We start from the raw sequence: 25780 nt of genomic DNA, 5'->3' as shown, positions 1-25780 counted from the left end.
AACCTAACCAACCTAAGGACATCACATACATCCATGCCCGAAGCAGGATTCGAACCTGCGACCGTAGCGGTCACGCGGTTCCAGACTGAAGCGCCTAGAACCGCACGGACACACCGGCCAGCCCGAAATTAGACTTTTGAAGATTACGCAAAACGGCTAAGTGCTCCGATATAATTCAGTTTAGAGTGCCAGTATCAAATGCAGATCAAAATCGAACGTCCTGTTCTCAGCTTATCTTTCGCTCCAATTTGAAAAACACGGTTTCGGAAAAGACGCGTTTAAACTTTAGGGTTATATTTTTTGTGGTTGAGTTAAAAATACTGCTAGTTGGCGATCCCTGGACCATACAGTAGTCCTTCCAGATACAAAAAGTGATCCTCCTCCGTATCTCCACATTCTTCGTGGCCATTGTGGTCCTGCGGGCCTTTTTGGCGGCTTGTATCACCCATCGCTCTGCTCGCTCGACACGCTTTTCGTCCGTTTTTGTGCAGAAGTTGTAACAGGATGCTCAGCTCTAAAGTTCGAGCACGTTCGTGATATCCATAGTGCAGTTGAAGTGATATGTCGATTATTTTTCCCGCCGTGAGTGGTTTTCAGAGACATTTCTTCACAAGTCGCCTTGTAACTCGAGAACAGAGTTTCTAGCGAACTTGGGATGGACACTACAATAACATTTTAAGCCTAAAACAAGAAAAATAGATTTTAAAAAAATCGGGGAGAAAGACTCCCTCAGGGAAGAAATATGCAGAATTCCGACAAAATACGATAACACTATGAGATATAGAGACTGTTAAAGTTCATACTAGCATTACCAATTTACAAACTTTATTTTCACGTCGCCGTTTACTTATCAACTAACAAACCACTTCAGCGTCGGTCTCTTCCAGAAATGGTGCATTTATTTTAAAGAGAATGAAACAAATTTCTTAATGTTAAGTGCTCTTTATCATAGAAACAGACATCAGTCAATCATATCCTACCTGCTCTTCTCTCTCTCTTTGTTACCGTTTTTTACGCACATACGGGATCCGTTGCTCTGCTATATCGCCCTAATTTCGTTCGTTTGTTGACATCTTCGTGTTTTAAATCACACTTTATGGTGTCGGTCCACTATTCTGTTGACCTCCCACGTGTCTGTATCTCCAGCGTACGAGTGATCTTTCTCTGCTTTTTCATGCCTGGGACGATTGTGTGTTGGAAGGGGGGTGGGGGAGGGGGATCTTTCTATCTTTTTATCCCAAAGGATTCTAGCTTCGCCGGCCGAAGTGGCCGTGCGGTTAAAGGCGCTGCAGTCTGGAACCGCAAGACCGCTACGGTCGCAGGTTCGAATCCTGCCTCGGGCATGGATGTTTGTGATGTCCTTAGGTTAGTTTGGTTTAACTAGTTCTAAGTTCTAGGGGACTAATGACCTCAGCAGTTGAGTCCCATAGTGCTCAGAGCCATTTGACCCATTTTTGATTCTAGCTTTTCCACTTGAGCCACGCAGGGTACACCCTAGTCCAAGTATCAGAGGTGTCATCCCATCCATCTTAGCCATTCAGAATGGATAGTCTTCTGCAGATCTTGATCATAATGCCATTGCTCCGTGAGTCACATTCCAGGTATTCAGCCTTAAGTCATAAAGCACTATAAATTTAACGAGTGGGAAACGTAAAACCGTCAAACATCTCAGAATCGATCATAAGTACTCTAGACCATCGTATTTCTCTCATACCCAAATTTCTTAAGGATGGTTCACTAATGATCTTACCCAATTTTTGTAAAATTAGTACCTACAAGAAGAAATCGAGCTGAGGATGTAGAGCGTGAGACTGGATGTAAACAATAATATATAAATAAACAATAAAAGGTAATGTAGGGTACAGCCCGCAGAAAACCATTTAAATTGACTCCATTTTGTTAGAGTTGATAAGCCTGACTGGGATACACTCCTTGAAATTCTGAAGGTAGCAGGGGCAAAAGAGAAGGAACGAAAGGTTATATACAACTTGTACAGAAACCAGACGGAAGCAGTCAAATTCGAGGGGCAGGAAAGGGAAGCATTTTGAGAAAGAAATGAGACACGGTGCAGCCTGTCCCTGATGTTATTCAATATATACATTGAGCAAGCAGTTAAGAAACCGAACAAAAATTTTGAGAAGGAATTGAAGCTCAGGGATAAGAAATAAAACTTTGAGATTTGCCGATGACACTGTAATTCTGTCAGAGACAGCAAAGAACTTGGAAGCGCACTTGAGCTGAATGGGTAGTAGATATAAGATGAGCATCGACAAAATCAAGACATGGGTAATCGGATGTAGTCTAATTAAATCGGGCGATGTTGAGGGAATTAGATTAAGAAAGTAGTAGAAGAGTTTTGCTCTTTGGGTAGTAAAACAGCTGATGATGGCTGAAGGAGAGAGGGCGTAAAATGTAGATTGGCAATGGCAAGAAAAGAGTTTCTGAAGAAGAGAAATTTGTTACCATCGAATAGAAATACAAATTAAGAAAGTCTTTACTGAAGGTGATTGTGTGGAGTGTAGCCTTGTGCGGAAGTGAAACTTGTACAATAAACAATTCAGACAAGAAGAGAATAAAAGCTTTTGAAATGTGATGCTATAAAAGAATGCTGAAGATAATGTGGCTGGAACATGTAGCCAATGAGAAGGTACTGAATAGAACTGGTAAGAAAAGAAACTGTGGGGTGGCCGAGCGGTTCTAGGCGCTACAGTCTGGAACCGCGCGACCACTACGGTCGCAGGTTCGAATCCTGCCTCGGGCATGGATGTGTGTGATGTCCTTAGGTTAGTTAGGTTTAAGTTGTTCTAAGTTCTAAGGGACTGCTGACCCCAGAATTTAAGTCCCATAGTGCTCAGAGCCAAAAGAAACTATGCTATAACTTGACAAAAAAGTAGGGGTTGGTGGATAGGACAAATTCTGAGCCGTCAAGTTTTCACCAACTAAGCATTGGAGGGACGTATGGAAGGGGGAGGGGGAGAGGAGGGAGTGGTCAAAATTGTAGAAGTAGGCCAAGAAATGGATACAGTAAGCAGGTTCAAAAGGATACCGATTTCAATCAAACTTGGTACACATGTCATTTACCGTCCGGGAAGAATCCCAGTGGGGTTAAGAACCACCTTTCTGTCATACGGAGCAGCCCAGAGATGAAAAAGAAGTGTAACCAGCGACACGCGAGTTTTCAGACTTTTTACACCCAGTATTTCAGAGTGAGAGTACTACTAAGTTTGCAACAAACTTTGAACATAATTTCAAACCTTAACGTCTTTTCGCTGGGAACGGCCATAAAATGATTTTCGTACAATAAAACTTTTACATCAGGCAAGACGTTTTCATTTATTATCTCTTCAATATTAACTGTGACTCATTTTGCAGGCCGTATTCACGTATACCACTGAATGTAGCTGCAAAATTATATCCATGCACGAGTCATAGTGCAAGAGATATGACGTCATAAACATTGAGCCGAGTGTAAACGAAACTGCAGGGCGAAATTCGCTGGAGTTACAGCTCAACTATGGGTTCCAGTCTGTGCAAATATGTTAAATAAATGTGAAATGCACGTACGTGGGCAAAGTCCCAGGATTGATTTCAACCAAAGCTGATACACCTACTACTTAGTATCTGGAAAGAGATATGTGGGGCTAAGGATCAGCAACCTCATACTGGGATAGGGGTGATAGCGTGGAAGTGTGAGAGGGTAGGAGGAGATGAATGAACTGAGAGGGGGGAGAATGAGACACACAAAGATAGGAAGCAGGAAGAGATGTACACAGAGAGGGAGAGGGCAATGGACAGAAAAAGAAGAGGGGGAGATGGACAGAGAGAGGGCGAGGGGATGATGGATAGACAGAAGGAGGGGGGGGGGGAGGAAGAAATGGACATAGAGAGGGGGAGGAGGAGATTGATAGAGGCGAAGGAGGAGATGGACTAATTGAAGATTGGAATGAATGCATACCCAGCTAAGGCCAGGTACTCTCGTGTGTGGTTGCGAGTGTGTGTATGTGTGTGTGTTTATGTACGTTTCTGTCCTTACACAGAGACTATAGTATGTGCGGAGTCATGAGGATGATACCTAGGATGAGGTACCTATGTGGAGAATTCTCCTATTCGTCGCGAGATTCGTGTGACGATACAGCAGAGGCGTTGCTGGAAGAAACGGCGGGCCATTTGATGGTCAGCACGTGAGCTGTGCGTCGTGTGAGGCAGCAGCGGCGGCGGCGGCGTTACGGGCCGGCTAATGTGTGTTATTAGACGGCTCGCGACGTCGCTGGCCGTGCATCCATTAGCGCGCTGCGCCAGACGGCAAAGTGTCGCCTCCAGGCCTAAATTGGACCCTAATGTCCGGTGAGACATACTATCATGGACGGGGAAAGGAGGACTTTCAAAGTATTGTCGTCGACACATTGTGCGTGAAAGACCAAATAACACGTGTGGCCGTCCATCGAATATCTTACTGAGCGTTGGCTAAGACACCATTCATACTGTAGTTAAGCAGTATAAATGTCATACATTTGCAGTGTTTCGTGCACAGCAGTAATTCTGGGAAGTAAAGATTTGTGACCACAAAACGTTAATAGCCCATGTTAATAACAGAAATTATAAATTTATGATGTGAGTAGAGAATGAATTAAACATTAGGAATAACAATATATGTTAACTGATTTTTCCGTCTTTTCCTCGGTGAAAGAACTCCATAATTCACGTTTCCTGCATTTGCCTCAATGACGTCGCAAACACACAAATGTCACACTAACCCCTTGCTTACATATCGGTGCTTATACAGGGTGTTACAAAAAGGTACGGCCAAACTTTCAGGAAACATTCCTCACACACAAATAAAGAAAAGATGTTATGTGGACATGTGTCCGGAAACTCTTAATATCCTTGTTAGAGCTCGTTTTAGTTTCGTCAGTATGTACTGTACTTCCTCGATTCACCGCCAGTTGGCCCAATTAAAGGAAGGTAATGTTGACTTCGGTGCTTGTGTTGACATGCGACTCATTGCTCTACAGTACTAGCATCAAGCACATCAGTACGTAGCATCAACAGGTTAGTGTTCATCACGAAAGTGGTTTTGCAGTCAGTGCAATGTTTACAAATGCGGAGTTGGCACATGCCCATCTGATGTATGGATTAGCACGGGGCAATAGCCTTGGCGCGGTACGTTTGTATCGAGACAGATTTCCAGAACTAAGGTGTCCCGACAGGAAGACGTTCGAAGCAATTGATCGGCGTCTTCGGGAGCACGGAACATTCCAACCTATGACGCGCGCCGGCCGAAGTGGCCGTGCGGTTAAAGGCGCTGCAGTCTGGAACTGCAAGACCGCTACGGTCGCAGGTTCGAATCCTGCCTCGGGCATGGATGTTTGTGATGTCCTTAGGTTAATTAGGTTTAACTAGTTCTAAGTTCTAGGGGACTAATGACCTCAGCAGTTGAGTCCCATAGTGCTCAGAGCCATTTGAACCATTTTTTAACTCGCGACTGGGGAAGACCTAGAACGACGAGGACACCTGCAATGGACGAGGCAATTCTTCGTGCAGTTGACGATAACCCTAATGTCAGCGTCAGAGAAGATTTTCTGTGAACGTTTGGGCAGGCATTGTTGGTGATGTCTTGATTGGGCCCCATGTTCTTCCTCCTACGCTCAGTGGAGCATGTTATCATGATTTCATATGGGATACTCTACCTGTGCTGCTAGAACATGTGCCTTTACAAGTACGACACAACATGTGGTTCATGCACAATGGAGCTCCTGCACATTTCAGTCGAAGTGTTCGTACGCTTCTCAACAACAGATTCGGTGACCGATCGATTGGTAGAGGCGGACCAATTCCATGGCCTTCACCCTCACCTGACCTCAACCCTCTTGACTTTCATTTATGGGGGCATTTGAAAGCTCTTGTCTACGCAACCCCGGTACCAAATGTAGAGACTCTTCGTGCTCGTATTGTGGACGGCTGTGATACAATACGCCATTCTCCAGAGCTGCATCAGCTCATCAGGGATTCCATGCGACGGAGGGTGGATGCATGTATCCTCACTAACGGAGGACATTTTGAACATTTGTTTGAAGTCACGCTGGTACGTTCCGTTGCTGTGTGTTTCCATTCCATGATTAATGTGATTTGAAGAGGAGTAATAAAATGAGCTCTAACATGGAAAGTAAGCGTTTACGGACACATGTCCACATAACATATTTTCGTTCTTTGTGTGTGAGGAATGTTTCCTGAAAGTTTGGTCGTACCTTTTTGTAACACACTGTACACACGCATCGCGCAGTGTGGCATACACTCTGCAGCAACTCCCTCAGACGGAAACATTTTGATCGCGTCTTATACACTGAGGTGACAAAAAAGTCATAGGGTAGCGATATACACATATGCAGGTGCAGTAATATCGCGTATACATGATACAAAATCACATTGCATTGACGGAGCTGTCATTTGTACTTTGGTGGTTGATGTGAAAAGGTTGTGATTATAGCAGCATGACCGGAATTAACAGACTCTGAACGTGGATGGTAGTTGGAGCTTGACGCATGGGACATTCCATTTCGGAAATCGTTACGGAATTGAATATTCTGAGATCGACAGTGTCAAGAGCGTGCCGAGAGTATCAAATTTCAGGCATTACCTCTCACCACGGACAACGCAGTGGCCAACGGCCATCACTTCACGACCAAGAGCAGCTGCTATTGCGTAGAGTTAAGTGCCAATAGACAAGCATCACTGCTTGAAGTAGACGCAGAAATAAATGTAGGAAGTACGACGAACGAATCCGTTAGGAATGTGTGGCGAAATTTGGCGTTAATGGGGTATGGTAGCAGACGATCGATGTGAATGCATTTGCTAACAGCAGGACATGGCCCGCAGCGCCTCTCCTGGGCTCGTGACCGTATCGGTTGGACTCTAGACGATTGGAAAATCGTGGCCTGGTCAAGTCATTCCCGATTTCATTTGGTAAGAGCTGATGGTAGTATTCGAGTGCGGCCCTACCCCAAGAAGTCACGGATCCAGGTTGTCAAGAACGTATTGTGGAATCTGGTGGTGGCCCCATAACTGTGTGGGCTGTGATCACATGGAAAGGACTGGGTCATCTGGTCCATATGAACCGATCATTGACTGGAAATGGTCATGTTCGACTACTTGGAGGCCATTTGCAGCCATTCGTGGACTTCATATTGCCAAACGAAGACCATTCTGTACAATTCGAGCGAATGTTTTGGCCTCTCAGATCGCCCGACATGAATCCCATTGAATGTTTATGGAACTTAAATGTGATTTGCAGAGTATCCATGTAGATGTAGATGTAGACGTACTCTAGAGGTCATTTCATGCACAAAATCCTGAACCGCCAATACTTTCGCAATTATGAACAGTTATAGAGGCAGGATGGCTTAACATTTCTGCAGGGGACTTCCGGCGACTTATTGACTCCGTGCGACGTCGAGTTGCCCCACTACGCTTGGAAAAAGGTGGTCCGACACGATATTAGAAGGTATCCCATGAGTTTTATCATCTCAGTGTACATCCAGGATCAAATTACGTTTGTCTTACACATTTTGAAAGTAACATCTGGTGGCGAAAGAGTTGCCTAGCAGCAGATTTGACCCCACACAATTTCGACGCCGTGTTTTGTCGTTTCATGTCATTTCCGTACAATATACACTGAAGAGCCAAAGAAACTGGTACACCTGCCTAATGTCGTGAAGCGCCCCCGCGAGCACGCAGAATGTTGCAGCTCGACGTGGCGTGGACTCGACTAATGTCTGAAGTAGAGCCGGAGGAAACTGGCACCATGAATCCTGAGATGTCCACAAATCCGCAAGAGTACGAGGGGGTGGGGATCTCTTCGGAACAGCACGTTGCAAGGCTTTCCAGATATGCTCAATAATGTTCATGTCTGGGGCGTTTGGTGGCCGTCGGAAGTGTTTAAACTCAGAGGAGTCATCCTGGAGCCACTCAGTAGCAATTCTGGACGTATGGGGTGTCGCATCGTCCTGCTGGAATAGCCCCAAATCCGTCCGAATGCACAATGGACATGAATGGATGCAGGTGATGAGACAGGATGCTTACGTACGTGTCACATGTCAGAGCCGTATCTAATTGTATCAGGAGTCCCACATCACTCCAACTGCAAACACTCCATACCATTACAGAACCTACACCAGCTTGAACAATCCCCTGCTGACATGCAGGGTCCATGGATTCGTGAGGTTGTCTCCATACCCGTACACGTCCATCCGCTCGGTACATTTTGAAACAAGACTCGTCCAACCAGGCAGCAAGTTTCCAGTCATCGACAGTCCAGTGTCGGTGTTGACGGGCCCAGGCGAACCGTAAAGCTTTGTGTCGTGCAGTCGTCAAGGGTAGACGAGTGGCTCTACGACTCCGAAAGCCTATATCGATGATGTTTCGTTGAATGGTTCGCAGGTTGACACTTGTTGATGGCCCAGCATTGAAACCTGCAGCAATTTGCGGAAGGATTGCACTTCTGTCACGCTGAACGATTATCTTCAGTCGTCATTCGTCCCGTTCTTGCAGGATCTTTCTCCGGCCACAACGATGTCGGAGATTTGATGTCTTACCGGATTCCTGATATTCACAGTACGCTCGTGAAATGGCCGTACGGGAAAATCCCCATTTCATCGCTACATTGGCGATGTTGTGTCCCATCGCTCGTGCGCCGACTATAATACATCGTTCAAACTCACTTGTATCTTGATAACCTGCCATTGTAGCAGCAGTAACCGATTTAACAACGGCACCAGACACTTGTGTTTTATAAACTTTGCCGACCGCAGCGCCGTATTCTGCCTGTTAACATATCTATGTATTTGAATACGCATGCCTACACCAGTTTCTTGGGCGCTTCGGTGTAGTTACTGTCATCAATTTGTTTTTCAAGAAATCCCCTCCAAGTTTTAGCTACTCCCCGTAAATTCGCTTTAGGTGTAACTTACTTTGTACGTAAGGGTTGCGGCGTGCGCTGTTGCAGGCGCATGTTCCCGACGTGCCGCGTGTCGTTCACGGGCGTGCGCGCCGAGCAGCGGTACGCGGTGCTGATGGACATCGTGCCGGTGGACAACAAGCGCTACCGGTACGCCTACCACCGCTCGTCGTGGCTGGTGGCCGGCAAGGCGGATCCGCCCGCGCCCTGCCGCCTCTACATGCACCCAGACTCGCCCTTCACCGGCGAGCAGCTGCGCAAGCAGGTCGTCTCCTTCGAGAAGGTCAAGCTCACCAACAACGAGATGGACAAGCACGGACACGTAAGTCTCCTCGTTCAAGAGCGTTCATCTCTACTGCACGAGTAGGGTCGTGGGCTGCTGGGCGAATAACTGTTTAGTCTCTAGACAGAACTGTCTCACTACTTCGATTCGAACGCCCTGAAGCCTAACACTCGAGGGCACGCCCTCCAGCTGCTTAATTGTAAAGCAGATAGTTTTGAACACGCTTGTTCGACATCCCGCAAAAATGCGCTCAGCGTCTATTAAATACACAATCAAATAGCCACAAAACAATCTGCAGTTAACGAAACAGCGTACACTAGGCGAGTCGCTGTGAGCAGCCAAACTTGATGAGAGAAGAATTATACCAGAAAGTCCTTATCAGCACAGGCTTAGACTGATTTTTTCACAGATGTTTACTTCTCCATTTCAATGTTTACATGATCTGTTTCGAAATGCTTTCCTTCTACCTGAACGCACATTTTATAGTGTCTCTGCCAGTCCTCGAACTCATAGTGCAGGCAATTCTTAGTCGGTTTCTTGACTATCGCCTCATTGTCCTTGAGCACTGTTCCAGTCGTCTCAAATCAAATGCCTGGAAGCTTTGCCTTTAGTGATGGGAATAAAAAAGGAAGAAAAACCCCAGTGAGCTAGATCGGAGCTACAGGGCGGATGCGGTACACAGGTAATGCCGTATTGCACCATAAACTGCATGACTTGATTTGCGAGGTGGGGCCATGCATTGTCATGATGAAGCAGCCACAGAAACCAAGAAAGTTCTTTTCGTTTCCTAGCACTGTGCTTCCTCAGTTTAGCCGTGTAGTATGTTGCTGTAACACTAGTGTGGTGTGGAACTGCATGCTTGGAAATCATTCCATTCCGTGACACTTTCCGTGCAGATGGAAGGACTTCAGCCTGTTTTGGTGTTGGAGAACCTGGCGATTTCCACACTGTACTGGTACATTTTCCTTCAGCATCATAATGATGCAGCCTTGACTCCTCATCGGTCATAGTTTCCCCTCCATCGGCAAAGAGGCGCAGCACTTTATGGCTTATCCCCGTTGGCATAACCTTTTGTTCGGGAGTCTACAGACGTGGCATCCAACGGGCACGAACACGGGTCACATGGAGATGATCATGCATAATCATACAGATGTTTCCACGTGAAATTCTCAGCAGTTCACTGAGCTTACGTAATGTTATCCGCCTATGCTCACGGACAGTCACAGAAGCTGTGTTGATGTTTAATTCAGTCACAGCAGGAGCCGAAAGATCAGACCTACCTTGCCTAACACAGACAAGTCAGCCTTCTTGGAACTGCTTGAACCACCTAACACTATTGGAATAGGCTGTCCATCTTCACCGTACGCTTGCTGCAGCATTTCGCAAGTTTCAGTGGCTGTATGGTTTAAACGATGGCGGAACTTTGTTGTGCCGTACTTCTCCTCTGGCTTCAGTACCACTGTTTGGTATGCGAAATGCAAGGAGCGTCTACAAAGTATAGCATTACTACCAACCTACCGTCTACGGGCATTATACATAAAAACACGCTCTTTTCAAATATTTGTAGTACAGGTAGGAAACTATCAAGGAAGCTACGGAGAAAAGTCAGTCTCAGACTTTGCTGACCAGTTATCGTAGCCTTAGAGCACTGGGAAGTCTAATACCGTAGCAGACAGCCAAGTGAGTCTCGAGGTTTAAGGGTACAGTCATCACTCGGCGAATGATGTACACTGGAGCTCCCAGCCGCTACTGCCAATGCCTTTAGGGCTATAGGTGGCGTCAGGAGTGCCACCTATCGTGATTTGCCTCTCTTTGCCACCTCTTTGCGCCTCTAACGTTGTATTTTTCGTTGGCGGTATCGACGTCGCTTTCCGACAACAAACAAGAGATAGGATGATGAATATATCTTTCCAGTGAAAACATTATCCATTACGGGCCGTAGAATTTTATTTGCTGTTGACCAATACCGACTTTTTAGTCATTATCAGGCACCCTGTAAACACACCAACGCGCAGACAGAATAAAATATTTAGTAGGCGTAGAAGAACTTAAACAAAAGTACAAATGGCAGAGATGTCAAGTTAACATAATGTACAGCCTAGTACGTACATTCAAATAATCTCTGTGTAACTATATAGCATGCAAATGAATTTACAAGCCCACATGTGGTTACAAAGTCAGGCAAGTGAACATAATCACAGCCTACAGCTGTGTTTTACGACAGCGTGCCTCCAAATTTTTACCTGAAAATTCTTGAAGATTCCTAAATAAAGCAAACGTTATTTACATGTCTACATATTTGCAGCTCTTTCCCGCTGGAGGGCTTCGAATTTTGGCATGTAACATGACGGTGTGTCACGTAACTGTGTCACTGCTTGAGAAAGAGCGTGCTGTAATCGAATTTCGAATTCGATGAGTTAGTCCACACATGGAACACCCCTCCTTCAGTACGACAATGTAAAACGACACATGAGTGCTCCGACACCAGCAACAATCCATCGCCTTGGGTGCACTGTCATCGATCATCTTCCATACAGTCCCGACTTGGCCCCATCCGATTTTCATCCGTTCCAAAACATAGTGAACGCCTTCAAAGACTTCACTTTGATAGTGATGGAGCGGTTCAAGCGTAGGTGGGTAATGATTCCGTCAAAAAACATTCTACAATGGCTGTATCAACAAACAGGTATCTCATTAGCATAATTGTATTGGCCGCCAGAGTGACTATGTTGAGAAATAAATATGTACACACGAAGAGTGAAGGTCTGGAACGTTATTAACAGTTCGTTCTATTTAAAAAGCTTTAATAGTTTTTACATAAAAATTCGGATACATTACTTTATAACACGCTCTCGTATATACAGTAGGAAATGTAACGTCGACATATAAAATCTCATTTGTGTCAGCATTGCCATACAGTTACATACACTATGTGGTCAAAAGTGTCCGGACACCTGGCTGAAAATGACTTACAAGTTAATGGTGCCCTCCATCGCTAATGCTGGAATTCAATATGGTGTTGGCCCACCCTTAGGCTTGATGACAGCTTCCACTCTCGAAGGCATACGTCCAATCAGGTGCTGGAAGATTTCTTGGGGAATGGCAGCCCATTCGTCACAGAGTGCTGCACTGAGGGGAGATATCGATATCGGTCGGTGGGCCTGGCACGAAGTCGGCGTTCCAAAACATCCCAAAGGTGTTCTTCACACTTCAGGTCAGGACTCTGTGCAGGCCAGTCCATTAGGGGGATGCTATTGTCGTGTAACCACTCCGCCACACGCCGTGCATTATGAGAAGGTGCTCGATCGTGTTGAAAGATGAAATTGCCATCCCTGAATTGCTCTGCAACAGTGGTAAGCAAGAAGGTGCTTAAAACATCAATATAGGTCTGTGCTGTGATAGCGCTGTACAAAACAACAACGGGTGCAAGCCCCCTCCATGGAAAACATGACCACACCATAATACCACCGCCTCCAAATTTTGCTGTTGCCACTACACATGCTGGCGGATGACATTCACCGGGCATTCACCATACCCACACCCTGCCATCTAATCGCCACATTGTGTACCGTGATTTGTCACGTCACACAACGTTTTTCCATTGTTCACTCGTCCAATGTTTACGCTCTTTATCCCAAGCGAGACGTCGTTTGGCACTTACCGGCGTGATGTGTGGCTTATGAGCAGCCACTCGACCATAAAATCCAAGTTTTCTTAACTCCCACTTAACTGTCGTAGTACCTGCAGTGAATCCTTATGCGGTTTGGAATTTCTGTGTGATGGCCTGGATAGATGTCTGCCTATTACAAATTACGACCCTCTTCAACCGTCGGCGGTCTCTGTCAGTCAACAGATGAGGTCGGCCTGTACGTTTTTGTGCTGTACTTGTGCTTTCACGGTTCCACTTCACTATCACATCGGAAACAGTGGACCTATGTATGTTTAGGAGTGTCAAATCTCGTGTACAGAAGTATGACACAAGTGACACCCAATTACCTGACCAAGCTCGAAGTCCGTGAGTTCCGCGGAGCGCCCCATTCTCCTCTCTCACGATGTCTAATGACTACTGTAGTCGCTGATATGGAGTACCTGGCAGTAGGTGGCAGCACAATGCACCTAATATGAAAAAAAGTATGTTTTTGGGAGTGTCCGGATACTGTTGATCACATACTGTAATTTACGTATGTCTGAAAATCACTAAACTGACATCCGTGGTGCAAAATATGAAAGCGCACCAAGCCAGCTGAGGAGGGGAAATCGAGAAAACAGGGAATAAGTGTGTATAATCACATCTATAAGTAAAGTCCTGCTGTGCATAAACACAAGGAAGACCTATGACGTAATACATCTTCACATGGTATCCCGCAAGACAGGTGCTGTTCTAATAAAAAATCTGTGGAATTCAGACGAAACTATATCAAGAGGAGAATCTTGGTATACAGCAGAAACCACGTCCATTAGGACCCAACTCACAAAATCTGAGACACATCATCGCAGAGGACTTCATGCTCGTTGCTTTCATTATCTTTAGCCAAATCCGCTGCCCCCGTGTGGATCGCATCATTCCACCCTAAGCATGCAGACGTAGCCCTCAGTTAATAGGTCCACCTCATTAATGAATGTCTCAAGCAAACCTCAATCTATCGACTATCCCCCCGCCCCCCTCCCTGCTGGCCTCTCTGCACCTAACGTAAGGATGGAATCCGTCGCGGGCAGAGAGACCTATGACGCCCTCTATCGTCATCCAGTTGACTAAACAATAAAAAGTGTGAAGTCCTCCACATGAGTACAATAAACATTTCGTTAGATATAGATTACACGAGAAATAATACAATTTAAATATTTTAGATTAAATACCTAGGGATTGCAGTTACAAACAACTAAAATCGGAGCAATCACGGAACGAAATGTTGTGGGGAAGGTGGACCAAAGTCTGTGTTATTGGCAGTACACTTCGTAAGATGGAATAAGACTGCTAAAGAGACTAGCTGCATTACGCTAGCCGTCATGTATTTGAGTATTGCTACGCGTTATGTGATCTTTGCCAGGCAGGACCGACGGACGACATCGAAGAAGAACAAAAAAGGGCATCATATTTTGTATAATCGCGAAGTAAGGGAGACAGTGTCATGGATATGATAAGGAAACTGGGGTGTCAATCAATAAAACAAATGCATTTCTCGTTGTGCGCGAGACCTTCTCATGAAATTTAAATAACAAACTTTGCCTTCCGAACGCAGAAATATTTTGTTGACTCCTATCTACATAGGAAGAAACGATCGTCTAACAAGAGATAACAGCGCTCGCACGGCAAGATTTAGGTGTTCATTTTTCCCATGCGATATTTAAGAGTGGAACGGTTTAGAAATAATCTGAAAGTGCTTCTATAAACCGTCTGCCAAAACGTTAAGTGTGAATCACGCAGTAATCACCTAGATGAAGACCTACCTACACCCGATCTCATTTCACGCCCCATATTTTTTAAGGACAGTAAAAGAGCCTGTTAATGTGGCTCTGTACAGAATAGACGCTGTCGATATGTTGTGATACAGATTAGTGATTTGTAAAAATCCTTGCAGCTCTTTCGTGTGCCGATGTTGCATAGTCAAAATATTCTCGCTGATGAGTGTATTTCACTGTTATGAAGCTGTGGGTTCATATTCCTTGTGTTCGATGTGAGGAAATCTGTGGTACTGTTGGCAGCTGGTGCTGAACTCGATGCACAAGTACCAGCCGCGCATCCACCTGGTGAAGCGCAGCGAAGCCAACGCGTCGGCGCCCATCACCGACCTCGAGAGGGAGGAGTTCAAGACCTTCATCTTCCCAGAGTCCGTCTTCACCGCTGTCACTGCCTACCAGAACCAGCTGGTAAGTGGCCCTGAGAGCAGACAGTTGCACTTTTGACAACACTCTGCTCTGTAGCGGCAGTTGAGATTTACATTCAATAATAACTGTTTTCGCAGTCGTTGCTGTAACGTCGTGACTGAGCCTGACAGGAAACTTTACAAGACCACGAAATGACCTACAGAAAACTATTAGGAGCAGGTATGGTCGTGTTATGTGGAAACGCAGTGAACATCTGAATCGAAGGTTTTTGGAGTTCTTTAAGACTGAACTGAGATAAAAAAAAGTATAATTAAGAGAACAACATCGTGCTGTGACGCCTTTCATCAGCACCTCTGCTGTTCCCGGTGCCGCCGCAGCTGCTACGGAACACGATGCCTCCCAGCTGTGATACTCGCTTTGACACGAACTCCGTCGCGCTAGGACGGCGTGCTGACACACGCTACTACAGCCGTCGCTCCTTTTGACACCAGAAACTTCCGGAGTTGCATGTTCCAATGGTTCTAAAATTTGCCTAGGGATTCCAAGGGCGGACGAGATAGCTTCAGGTGACAACAGTATAACTACGTTGTTCGGGATGGGTTTTTCAGCAGGCAAAAGTGGAAGCAACTTGCTACTGCAATACCTTGTCCTACGTGATGACGGCGAGAACGTTTTTTAAGCATATGTAGGAAAAATTAAACAATCTTACAGGAAATCTGAAAGTCAGTTTGTCTCCAAGTTTGCTGATTCTAGTGAAGAGAAAATGTAGCACAGCTATACTAATGAAATGTTTTCAAATAACAGCTTGATGTACTAGTTTCGTGCTTTCCCTTTCTGTTTAGTGAAGACAGTTTCTTTAGTAACAATAGTCCACACAAAACACGGCATACCTGAAAGTGAATAAAATATATCACAATGTAATAAGAATTATGGTTTCAAAAAGATCTGAAAGTCTTTTTCTAATTTAGTAATGATTTAAAATGAAGAGTTCCTTTCAAAGGAATTAGTCGAACGATAACGTTCTTCGACGGTATACTGCACTACACTCTCAGAACACCTTTCTGCTGATGTATGTTACATGGACATATATTTCGGTTTGCAACAAGAAAGAAAACACGGCATTGACTAAGAGTTTCCTGCAAAAAACACATGATAATTCAATTCGTTTGCCCATGAAAGAGTGCTCTTTGAAAAAATTTAACTCCCATATTGTCGATTTTGAGACACTTGCATTCCATCCTCAGACACCTGCAAGTAAAAGGAACTGTTTCAGTGTCTAGAAAGGAACATATAAGAACAACATACACAAACAGAAACATTTATGTATCCTATTAAGAGGTCAACACATAAAACAAAAATTCAGTCTAAATTTATCCTAGAAAATACATACCTGAAAACAGTTAAATCGTCTGTGTTAACACACTTTGTGGAACCATCCTCATTCATAAGTGGATAATGTCCACAAGGTACCGTGACAAATTCCAGTGTATATGAAGAAAAAAAATCGACTAGGGTACTTCCTTAATTTTTCTGTTAACCAGTTTCAAATCTTTTCTAGACCATTTTCAGTTCCATTAATTACGAATTATTGCGAAGTGCAGGTAGTCAGCAGGCAAAGAATCACTTGAAACGAATTATCCGATTAAAATAAAAAAAGTGGCCTGGACGGTGTTTTTCTTTCTATACTTTCTCATTCGCTTATGATTTCCTCATTACATTTAATAAGTGTATTGTTCACGTACATTTCTGAGAGAATAAATATCCCAGAGACAGAAAACGGAGAACTTCATATATATTTTATATTTTAGTTTTTTATTGGGGTTTTCTCCATACGTATTGTATTACACTGTTGAAAGGGTATGTAGAAGGTAAGTGAGTCTTTGGCTTGACTATATTAAAAGTTTACTTAATTTATATCTGATTTTTTTCCTTCTATTCTTGGATTATTAGGACTATGGTTTCGTCTAACTAAGTTGTTTCGTATTACGAACATGTGTTTTCTATCCAAAATGTACGCTGCGCTTTTGTTGTAAGTTGACTGCGCAGTACGATGTGAAATGGTTTTAGATATGTAGTTTCTCTTGCCTGTTCATTCGAAGGCACTGAAATACAGTGTTACAGAAGGTACCTGAGAAAGAGTCTTAAGGCATCCAGAACTCGATTAAATAGGAAGAAATAAATTTTCAAGACACACAACTGTAGGGGCTAGCAAATTGAATACACAAAGTTACGCCCTTTCTAGCTTGCTATGGAAACCGCAACAACTTACCATGATAGTTTTTCATTTGTATTTATCCACTTACGATTTGTAGAAGAAGGTGCTACATGTATCCCCTCCTCCAGCCACTCGATTGTTTCCAGCAGCGTTAATACTGCCAATATCTTATCTCCTACCTGCTAGACTTAACACACGTTCTTGCGAACCTCAAGGGACTAGCCATCCTGGAGGAAACGGTCCTGCGGCAAAATACCTTAGCCGCAGACTGGGTGGTTGTTTTCAGAATGAATTCTCACTTTGCAAGCAATGTGCACCGATTTGAAACCTCTGCGATGCCTGGTCGTGAGTAATGCTTGGATGACTCAGTAGAGCACTTGTCCGCACAAGAGAAATGTCTCAGATTTGAATCTCGATCTAGCACACTTTTTTAACCCCCAAGTAAGTTTCAGTATGTTATTAGATTTGTCGTGGCGTTTTAGATACCTTAAGAGTAAGTCTGTGATACACTACTCCTCTATATGAAGTCTACTATTAGAGTTGGTTGGGAATGCTCATGATGCTTTCGCACTAACTGAACAAACCACGGAACTCTTTGTTGAACCTCCCCTAAGTCTGTAGTTCCTGTATTAATTGCTACCTGGTAAGAGCTACAGACCGACGAACAGTACTCGAGAGTCGAGTGGATGAATTTATTGTCGTCAGCCAGTTCGAGGGCGTGCTGAAAAGCAGTGCCTCCGAATTTTTTATTCCGTTCTCAGTATCGATTGAAGTTTCATATGTCATGCGTATTACCCGGTCGACCTTCCCGCTTCGCTAGAGGCCCATGAACTGTAGCACGTAACGTGTCATTGTGTGGCCTAAGTATGCTGGTGAGAGAAAAATAGCGTGCAATAATAGAGCTTTATAATCTCAAAAAACTGACTGCAATCGAAACAGAGGAGATTAGACATATTTCAACAACTTATTTTACGTTCCCTACGTGAGACTGATGAGTTCCTTAACAAGACTGTGACAGGTGAAGAATGCATCAATGGCGTATCGACACAAAGGATCACTGACAACAAAGAAGTTGAAGATCGCGCCTCTAGCAGGCAAAGTCATGCTCACTGTGTTCTGGGATGGGCAAGATTTGGTGCATGTGGAATTCATGCCTAACGGAACCACTATAAACTCTGGAAGGTACTGTGAAATTCTCAGGAAACTTAAACAACGACTTCGAAGAGTTCGGCCACACTTGGAGCACCCTCTCATTCAGCATGACAAGCGCTGCGACACGTCCAACAATCCAGTGCATTGGGTTCATTGTCATCGATCATCCTCCATACAGTCCCGACTTGGCCCCATCCGATTTTCACCTGTTCCCACAACTTAAAGGACACCTTCGGTGAGTTCAGTTTAGTAGTGATGAAATGGTGCAAACAGAGGTGAGGTTCTGGCTCTCTCACCGAAGTCAAACATTCTATAGTGACGCTATCAACAACCTGGTCTCGCGCTGGGAAGAATGTATTCGTCGCCAGTGTGTCTGCATTGAGAAACAGATGTAGACATTAAGAATAAAGACATAGAAACTTAATAAAATTACTTTTATCTAATAAGCTTTAAGAGTTTTCACACAAAAAATTCGGAGGCATTACTTTTCAGCACGCTCTCGTATAATGGAGAGCGGGGAACAGGTAGAGGACGGCTTAGGAATCTGGTACACATACAAGACCGCCTCCGTAGGATTTATCTGAGGTGGCGAGGTGTGAAATAAGGTCCACTCACTGAGAGTTGTTTGAATAGAAAAGCAGAGGCATCAGAAGAGTTCCAAAAATCCCCCAAGCTGTGGCTAAGACATGTCTCCGCAATATCCTTTCTGTCAGGAGTGCTAGTTCTGCAAGGTTCGCAGGAGAGCTTCTGTAAAGTTTGGAAAGTAGGAGACTAGGTACTGGCAGAAGTAAAGCTGTGAGGACGGGGCGTGAGTCGTGCCTGGGTAGCTCAGTTGATAGAGCACTTGCCTGCGAAAGGCAAAGGTCCCGAATTCGAGTCTCGGTCCGGCACACAGTTTTAATCTACCAGGAAGTTTCATCATAAGAGTTAATCTACAGCCAATAACGGTTGGAAGGATTGGCGACCTGTTGATCATACGTCCTACAATCATAGATCATTTCTCATACTGCTTTGTAGGTACGAATGGACCCTTCGAAACAGGCCTAAGGCCTAACCCTGTGTGATGTTCGTGTTTTACATTTAACACAAGTAGTGAGTACAATGTATTTGTACAGAGGACTCGTTATGTACAGTTGCTGATTTTTATTTCTTGGTTGATAGTTCTTGCTAACATACACGGTCTCTGACGACTGAAACGAATCTTTTTGGAAACGCAAGTTTTAGTAACCAGAGTTTTAGAACGTGCGACAGTGTGCGTAACACCAAGCAAGGAGGGAAAAATCTGATTCGGTAACGCCTCCTGTGTTGACGATGTACTTGCCGTATCCGCCTGGCCGCGGCCGTTTCACACGGTGGTGATTGCGAGGTCCACAGAACGAATTTACCGCGTCGGTGGCGGGCGTACCTGGAACGCTTATGGGCGGGGTACCGGCTGCGCGGTATCAGCCGCACACACCGGCACATAGTGGCGGCCGGCCGTATAAGCCGCTATCTTTACGCTCCATCTGCGATGATAGTCGTGACGAGAAGACAATTGTCCTGCGCCCGCGCGCCGCCTATCTCGCGGCCGCTACCGGCCTTATCTTAATACGATTTAATGCCCGCATTAAGCGCCCGCAGCCGATTCCGCCGGCGCCTCCTCCCCCGCTCCACTCTGTTCCGCCTCCCTCCACCCCCTCCGTCCTGCTTTTGCCGCCCCCGTCCGGCTTTTTTCCCTTTTCCACCTTTCCGTCTTCTTCCCCACGCCGCCAGTTAGCGGCATGTGCGGCCTCGCCTCGTCCGCTCGGATGCGTCTCGGGAGGTTTACACGTGCGAGAGTTGCTCTCCGCAGCGACTGTCGGACCCTAACTACCTCTCTCCCCGCGCTGCCAACTGTGTCCGCTTGAATAAACAGGTTTATGGCAGCGGCATGCCCGGCGCGTTAAAGCCAGCAGCGCGTGTAACGTTTAGCACACTGAGCGCCCGCCCTTATCGGGCCGCTATCGCGCGCCGCCGCTGTTTTCAACTCGCGCATTCGGGATGCTTCATTATCCCGCTTTGCTGTGGCGGCTGCTGCTGCCCGCCCGTCCGCAGTCGGCAGGCAAACCGCGTGCGCGCGCTCAAAAATTACACGCTGCCTCCTCCATCGCCGCCGCTTCGACTGAGTGCAAACAAAACGTGGCTTCTTCCCTTTTTATATTACCGGTGGGCACTGCTAGTGTGGAAAAGTAGAGGGAAGAAGAATACGTTTCGCTGCCTCGAGATCGTGCCAATGAGACAACGGTACAAAGAGAGTTTGCGCGCTGTTCTTGGGGAGAATTTCACTCAGACCTTTTCGTTCCCAAGAGTTTTCTCTCAATCTTGGACATTCATCACGTCCCTCTGCAGATGCTCTCCATCTGCAGAAAATATGAAGGGTGTAATTGGATTTTAACTAGCACATCGAAAAAGTAATGTTGCGTACGTTAATTATTCTTATTTAATTTATAAGTAAATGTCTGCGGGCCGGGTACACATTGAAATCACCGCAGAGCCGCAGCACGCCGCTGAAGGAGGAAGAACAAAATCACACAACTCACTGATAACGCGGTATATCATGTGGTGCTTCGTTTTCAGTAATAGATGACTTCTTTAGTCGGCTGTACAGTTGCAACATACCTGCTAACGCCGAAAATTAATTACGTCAGGTGGATGTAGAAAAGCGCCCGGATAACCGCGCGTGTTAACGCGACCGCTTTCGGAAAACAGGCGTACCAGTTTCGAATCGAATCCGCCACGTAAATTAACGGCGAGGGGTCGGTGTGCCGGCCAGCATTGACGTTTTTAGGTGGTTTCCCACATCAGAATAGGCCAATACCGTGTTAGGCCTCAGATACACGCTACGCAAACATTTAGAACACATTCTCACAGTTGCACACAGAATTTATGCTATACGCAGGCAGATTGTATACACTGCTTCTGTCCTGGGAGGTGAGAGGAGACTGATATCCATAGCTGTTGGGTCTCCTTAAACACTGAAGCAACATCAGCTCCGGAAACGTATGTTCACGTGAGATAGTACTGACCGTACTACTTATTTCAGGAAATGGGTTGAAGAAAGGCAAACCTCCTTCCCTAGATTTAGACAGAACTTTTAGAATGATGACTCTCCTACAATTTTCGAAAATTCGAAGGTATCAGGGATAAAGAGCCGGGAGCGAAATGTTTTCTATAGCTTGTACAAAAACCGGAGTGCCGAGCGAGGTAGCGCAGTGGTTAGCACACTGGACTCGCAATCGGAAGGACGACGGTTCAGATTCGCGTCCGGTCATCCGGGTTTAGATATCCGGTGATTCCCCGAAATCACGGCCGATTTCCTTCCTCATTCTTGCTACACCAGAGCTTGTGCTCCGTTCCTAGTGGCACCTTTGTAGGTGGGACGTTAACCACGCAATCTTTCTTTCGTGCAGATGTCAGACACCAGTTACAAGAATCGAAGTACTTTGAAGAGGAGAAGTGTTTGAAAATGGACTGACAAAGGGTTGTAGCCTACCAAAATGTTGCTTAGTCTGTGCACTGGCCAGCAGTAAAGGAAGCCAAGGAGAAATTTGGAAAGGGAATTTAAGTTCAGGGAGAAGAAATAAAAATTTTGAAGTTTACTGGTGGCATTGTAATTTTGTCACAGACATACAAGGATTTGGAAGCGCAGTTGAACGGAATGGTTGGGCCTTGAAAAATATATAGCAAGATGAACAACAACAAAAGAGAAAAAAGAGTAATGGGACACAGTCGATGTAAATCAAGACGTGCTGAGTAAATAAGATTAGGTAATATGGCACTGAAAGCAGCTGACGAGTTTTGCTATTCGAGCAGCAAAATAACTGATGGTGACTGAAGTAGAGAGGATATAAAATGCGACTGGAAATAAAAATAAAAGAATTTATAAAAAAAGAGAGAAACTTATTAACATCTAATATAAATTTGAGCGATAGGAATGTTTTTTGAAACCATTTGTCTTGTTCTAGCCTAGTGAGGAAGAGACAGTAAACATTTCTTTAAAGTCAGTACCGCTATTAGACTATTGTTTATTTGCAGTGTTACATTTACACTTACACAATCATGATTTCGGCTTCAAAGTTCCATTATCAAGTGTTTTAAGTGTTATACAGTGCCTAAGATGTGTACAGTGCCTAAGATGTTTAACACTTAAAACACTTGATAATGGTACTTTGAAGCCGAAATCATGATTGTGTAATTGTAAATGTAACACTGCAAATAAACAACAGTCTAATGGCGGTACTGACCTTAAAGAAATATATTACGACTGTGGTCCTGCATTATGAAAAAATTATTGACGGTAAACAGGCCATGCAAGAAGAAAACAGAAGTATTTGAAATGTGGTGCTACAAAAGGATGTATGATGGTGATTAGATGGGTAGATCAAATAACTAATGTGGAGGCACAGAGTCGAAACTAAGTAAAAGAAGGGACCCGTTGATAGTATGCATCCTGATACATCAAGGAATAGTCAATCTGGTACTGGACGGAAGTATGTGGGGGTAAAATTTGAAGAACGAGACATGAAAGCGGTAAGGAGATTCAACTTGAATTAATTGTAATAGTTACTCAGAGATTAGGAGTCTTGCACAGGACAGACTGTCGTTCAGAACTGCATGACACAGGTCTTAAAACTGAATATTGAAGCAACTCTCCTTCATCATTGCATTATATTGTTTTGGTTCCTAGTTGATAGTTAATACTTCATGACTACGTCTCCTAGCTGTCTCCTTTTGGGACAAAATCCTAATTACAAGGAGGCTTCACAGCCTCTTCTCTACCTGCCAAATTTGCGACCTATGTGTTTCATCGTCGTAGCAATGAAAAGTCAAATGCTGAGCTTTGTTTCAGGCAAGTGGTGTTAAACGACTCTGGGAAAGCATTTTTCTGACCAACACTTACCACTGACTCTCGTTAAAGTTGTTATTACTAGACTACATAAATTCCTACAGTGACGGCATGATAATTATGAATTTTACGAATTACGCTGCTTGGAACCATTAATGATTATTTACTAAATTATCTCATGTGCCATGTTTCGGTTACTGCCATCTCCGGCGCCAAATGTAAAACTTCCGAAAAAGGATTTACTCTATAATGACACAGTATATTTCGCAAGTTGCAAGTTAGATTGCGATGATGAAAGTAACCAAAACATGATAGCTTAAATACGGTTAGAAAAAATGTATATTCAGTGATCGAGGCACCATCATTAATTAAGTTCGTGAATCATATTAAAGAATTTTGCTTACGTTGGTAACAAAGTTTAGTCTTCTACCTGCAGACAGCTGGGAAATCAAGTCAAACGGTACCCCAGAGTTCGCTTCTTTGACATGAGCATCAGATAATTTTCCTGTGTAGGTGGAGTAACCTATCATAGGTTGACTGCGTTCCTTGCATTTGTTTAACGGAGAGAAACATCAATACCACTTACTTCGTGAGTGCCGTACGCATTCCACATATTAACATACCTATTGCTTTACTTCATTCTTGCCGGCCGCTGGTGGCCGAGCGGTTCTGGCGCTACAGTCTGGAACCGCGCGACCGCTACGGTCGCAGGTTAGAATCCTGCCTCGGGCATGGATGTGTGTGTTGTCCTTAGGTTTGTTAGGTTTAAGTAGTTCTAAGTTCTAGGGGACTTATGACCTCAGCAGTTGAGTCCCATAGTGCTCAGAGCCATTTGAACCATTTACTTCATTCTTAAAATTTGACTGGCCCATGATTAGTGGCACTGATTCTCACCAGTAAACTGATTACAATAAATTTATGCATTGGATGTTGTCGCTGAGAGCGTAGGGCTTTTGAACTTGTAGCTTTTATAGTGATGGAAAAGGTGGTGACGTCAGATGTAAACTTTTACACGGCGAAAGATAAATACTTTTCGTTCCCTCTTTAATTCTACATTCAAATAGCTGTATCTATTGCTTTCCACTTTAATTGAAATTATAGCCGTTACATAATGATTTCTGAAACATTATAGTCTGCAGTAATTTGAGTTATATTAAATTCTTGTATTCTCAAAATACAGCAGAAGACTATTAGTTCGAGTTACTGTCTGGTGTGGGCAGCTTGCATTCCGATTATACTGTCAGAGTCATCTGTTCTTCAATCCGCAGACGAAAAGCGAACATCATAATTGTCACTAAGATCCGTATGGGAATTTAAATTACTTCGTGTCAGAGTAGGTACACATTTATCTCTTGTACGCGGCACGTTGGGGAGTCGCGAAACCGCGTCGCGCGGGTTGCCTACAACGGTCTCGACAGGCTGTGGTTGCCTGCGGGTCACGCCGCTGCCTGCCGTCCGACGTCATTTCTGTCGATTAAATCAAAAGTAAAAATAAATCTTTGTAAAGCTGCAACACGCTGTTTATAGATAACGGCGTCTAGCTCACTGTGACAATTGTAGGACTTGTACAGGGAGTGTCATGAGTAAATGTAAATATTTTCTGAGGGGCGTTCAATAAGTAACGAAACACCTTCTTTTCCCTTTTTTTCTAAAATCAGGTTGGTTCTATTCGGTATTCCGTTACACCATATTATTTCCCACCTTTTGGCTACAAAATCCTGTTTTTAAACATAATTTCTTTTCAATGTGACGGCGCCATACCACCTTATTGGGAGGGCCTGTATACCCGCATGATTTCACTCTGCTGGTCGACGTCAAAGCCAACGTCTTGCCGTATAAATAAACTCCCCATCATCAACTTACTGCTCTTCGCTGAGTGCATCCCTCGTAGGGCTACACAGATGGAAGTCTGGAGGTGTGCGATCCGAGCTCCAGGGTGCATGAGAAGAACAGTCCGATGAAGTTTTGTGAGCTTCGGTCGGGTGCGCAGACTTTTGTGAGGCGTTGCGTTGTCATGGAGAAGGAGAACTTCGACATAAAAGTTTTCTGGGTATGGTACCGCGTCATAATGAAAAAAATTACTGCTGCTGGAGAAAAACCAACGTTTCGGCCACGGTTGCAGCGGCCTTCTTCTGGATCTAATGGTGCGTTCTAGCTATGCAGTGTCCTTTATATTTGGTTGTTACTGTTCACTGCGCATGCCATTACGTCATAATTTTAACAAGATAGTTAGTTTCATTGGTCACTTAAGGAAGTAGTAGAGGAAACTTTATTTTAATAGGATTTTGCGGTGGAGGGAGAACGTGACCTCTGTCGTCTATTGGCTCTTGTGTTATGTACCATGATTGGTGGTCACCGTCGAATGAGAAGTTGGCTGCTGTTTACCAATTGCTGGACGTCGGCCGCGCTGCAGCAGTTACTCGCCGGTAGTGCTCGTGCCTCGTGTTGACAGTGCGATCTGTTGGGCTCTGATTGCTGGCAGCCAAGATG

At 44.6% G+C, this 25780-nt stretch overlaps 1 protein-coding gene across 1 annotated transcript in view; it reads left to right on the top strand.

The window, feature by feature from the left end:
- The window catches only part of LOC124775842 (T-box transcription factor TBX20-like), a 235516-nt gene that overhangs the window by 96239 nt on the left and 113497 nt on the right, over positions 1–25780 (top strand). Inside the window, exons 2-3 of the mRNA XM_047250677.1 lie at positions 8999–9272; positions 14937–15101. Of these exons, the coding sequence (XP_047106633.1) occupies positions 8999–9272; positions 14937–15101 (439 nt within the window). The remainder of the gene's footprint in view (positions 1–8998; positions 9273–14936; positions 15102–25780) is intronic.

The sequence above is a fragment of the Schistocerca piceifrons genome, chromosome 2 (genome assembly GCF_021461385.2).
Source record: "Schistocerca piceifrons isolate TAMUIC-IGC-003096 chromosome 2, iqSchPice1.1, whole genome shotgun sequence".
Taxonomy (NCBI): domain Eukaryota; kingdom Metazoa; phylum Arthropoda; class Insecta; order Orthoptera; family Acrididae; genus Schistocerca; species Schistocerca piceifrons.
The sequence above is the reverse complement of the archived record's forward strand: the minus strand, read 5'-3'. Positions and strand labels throughout refer to the sequence as shown.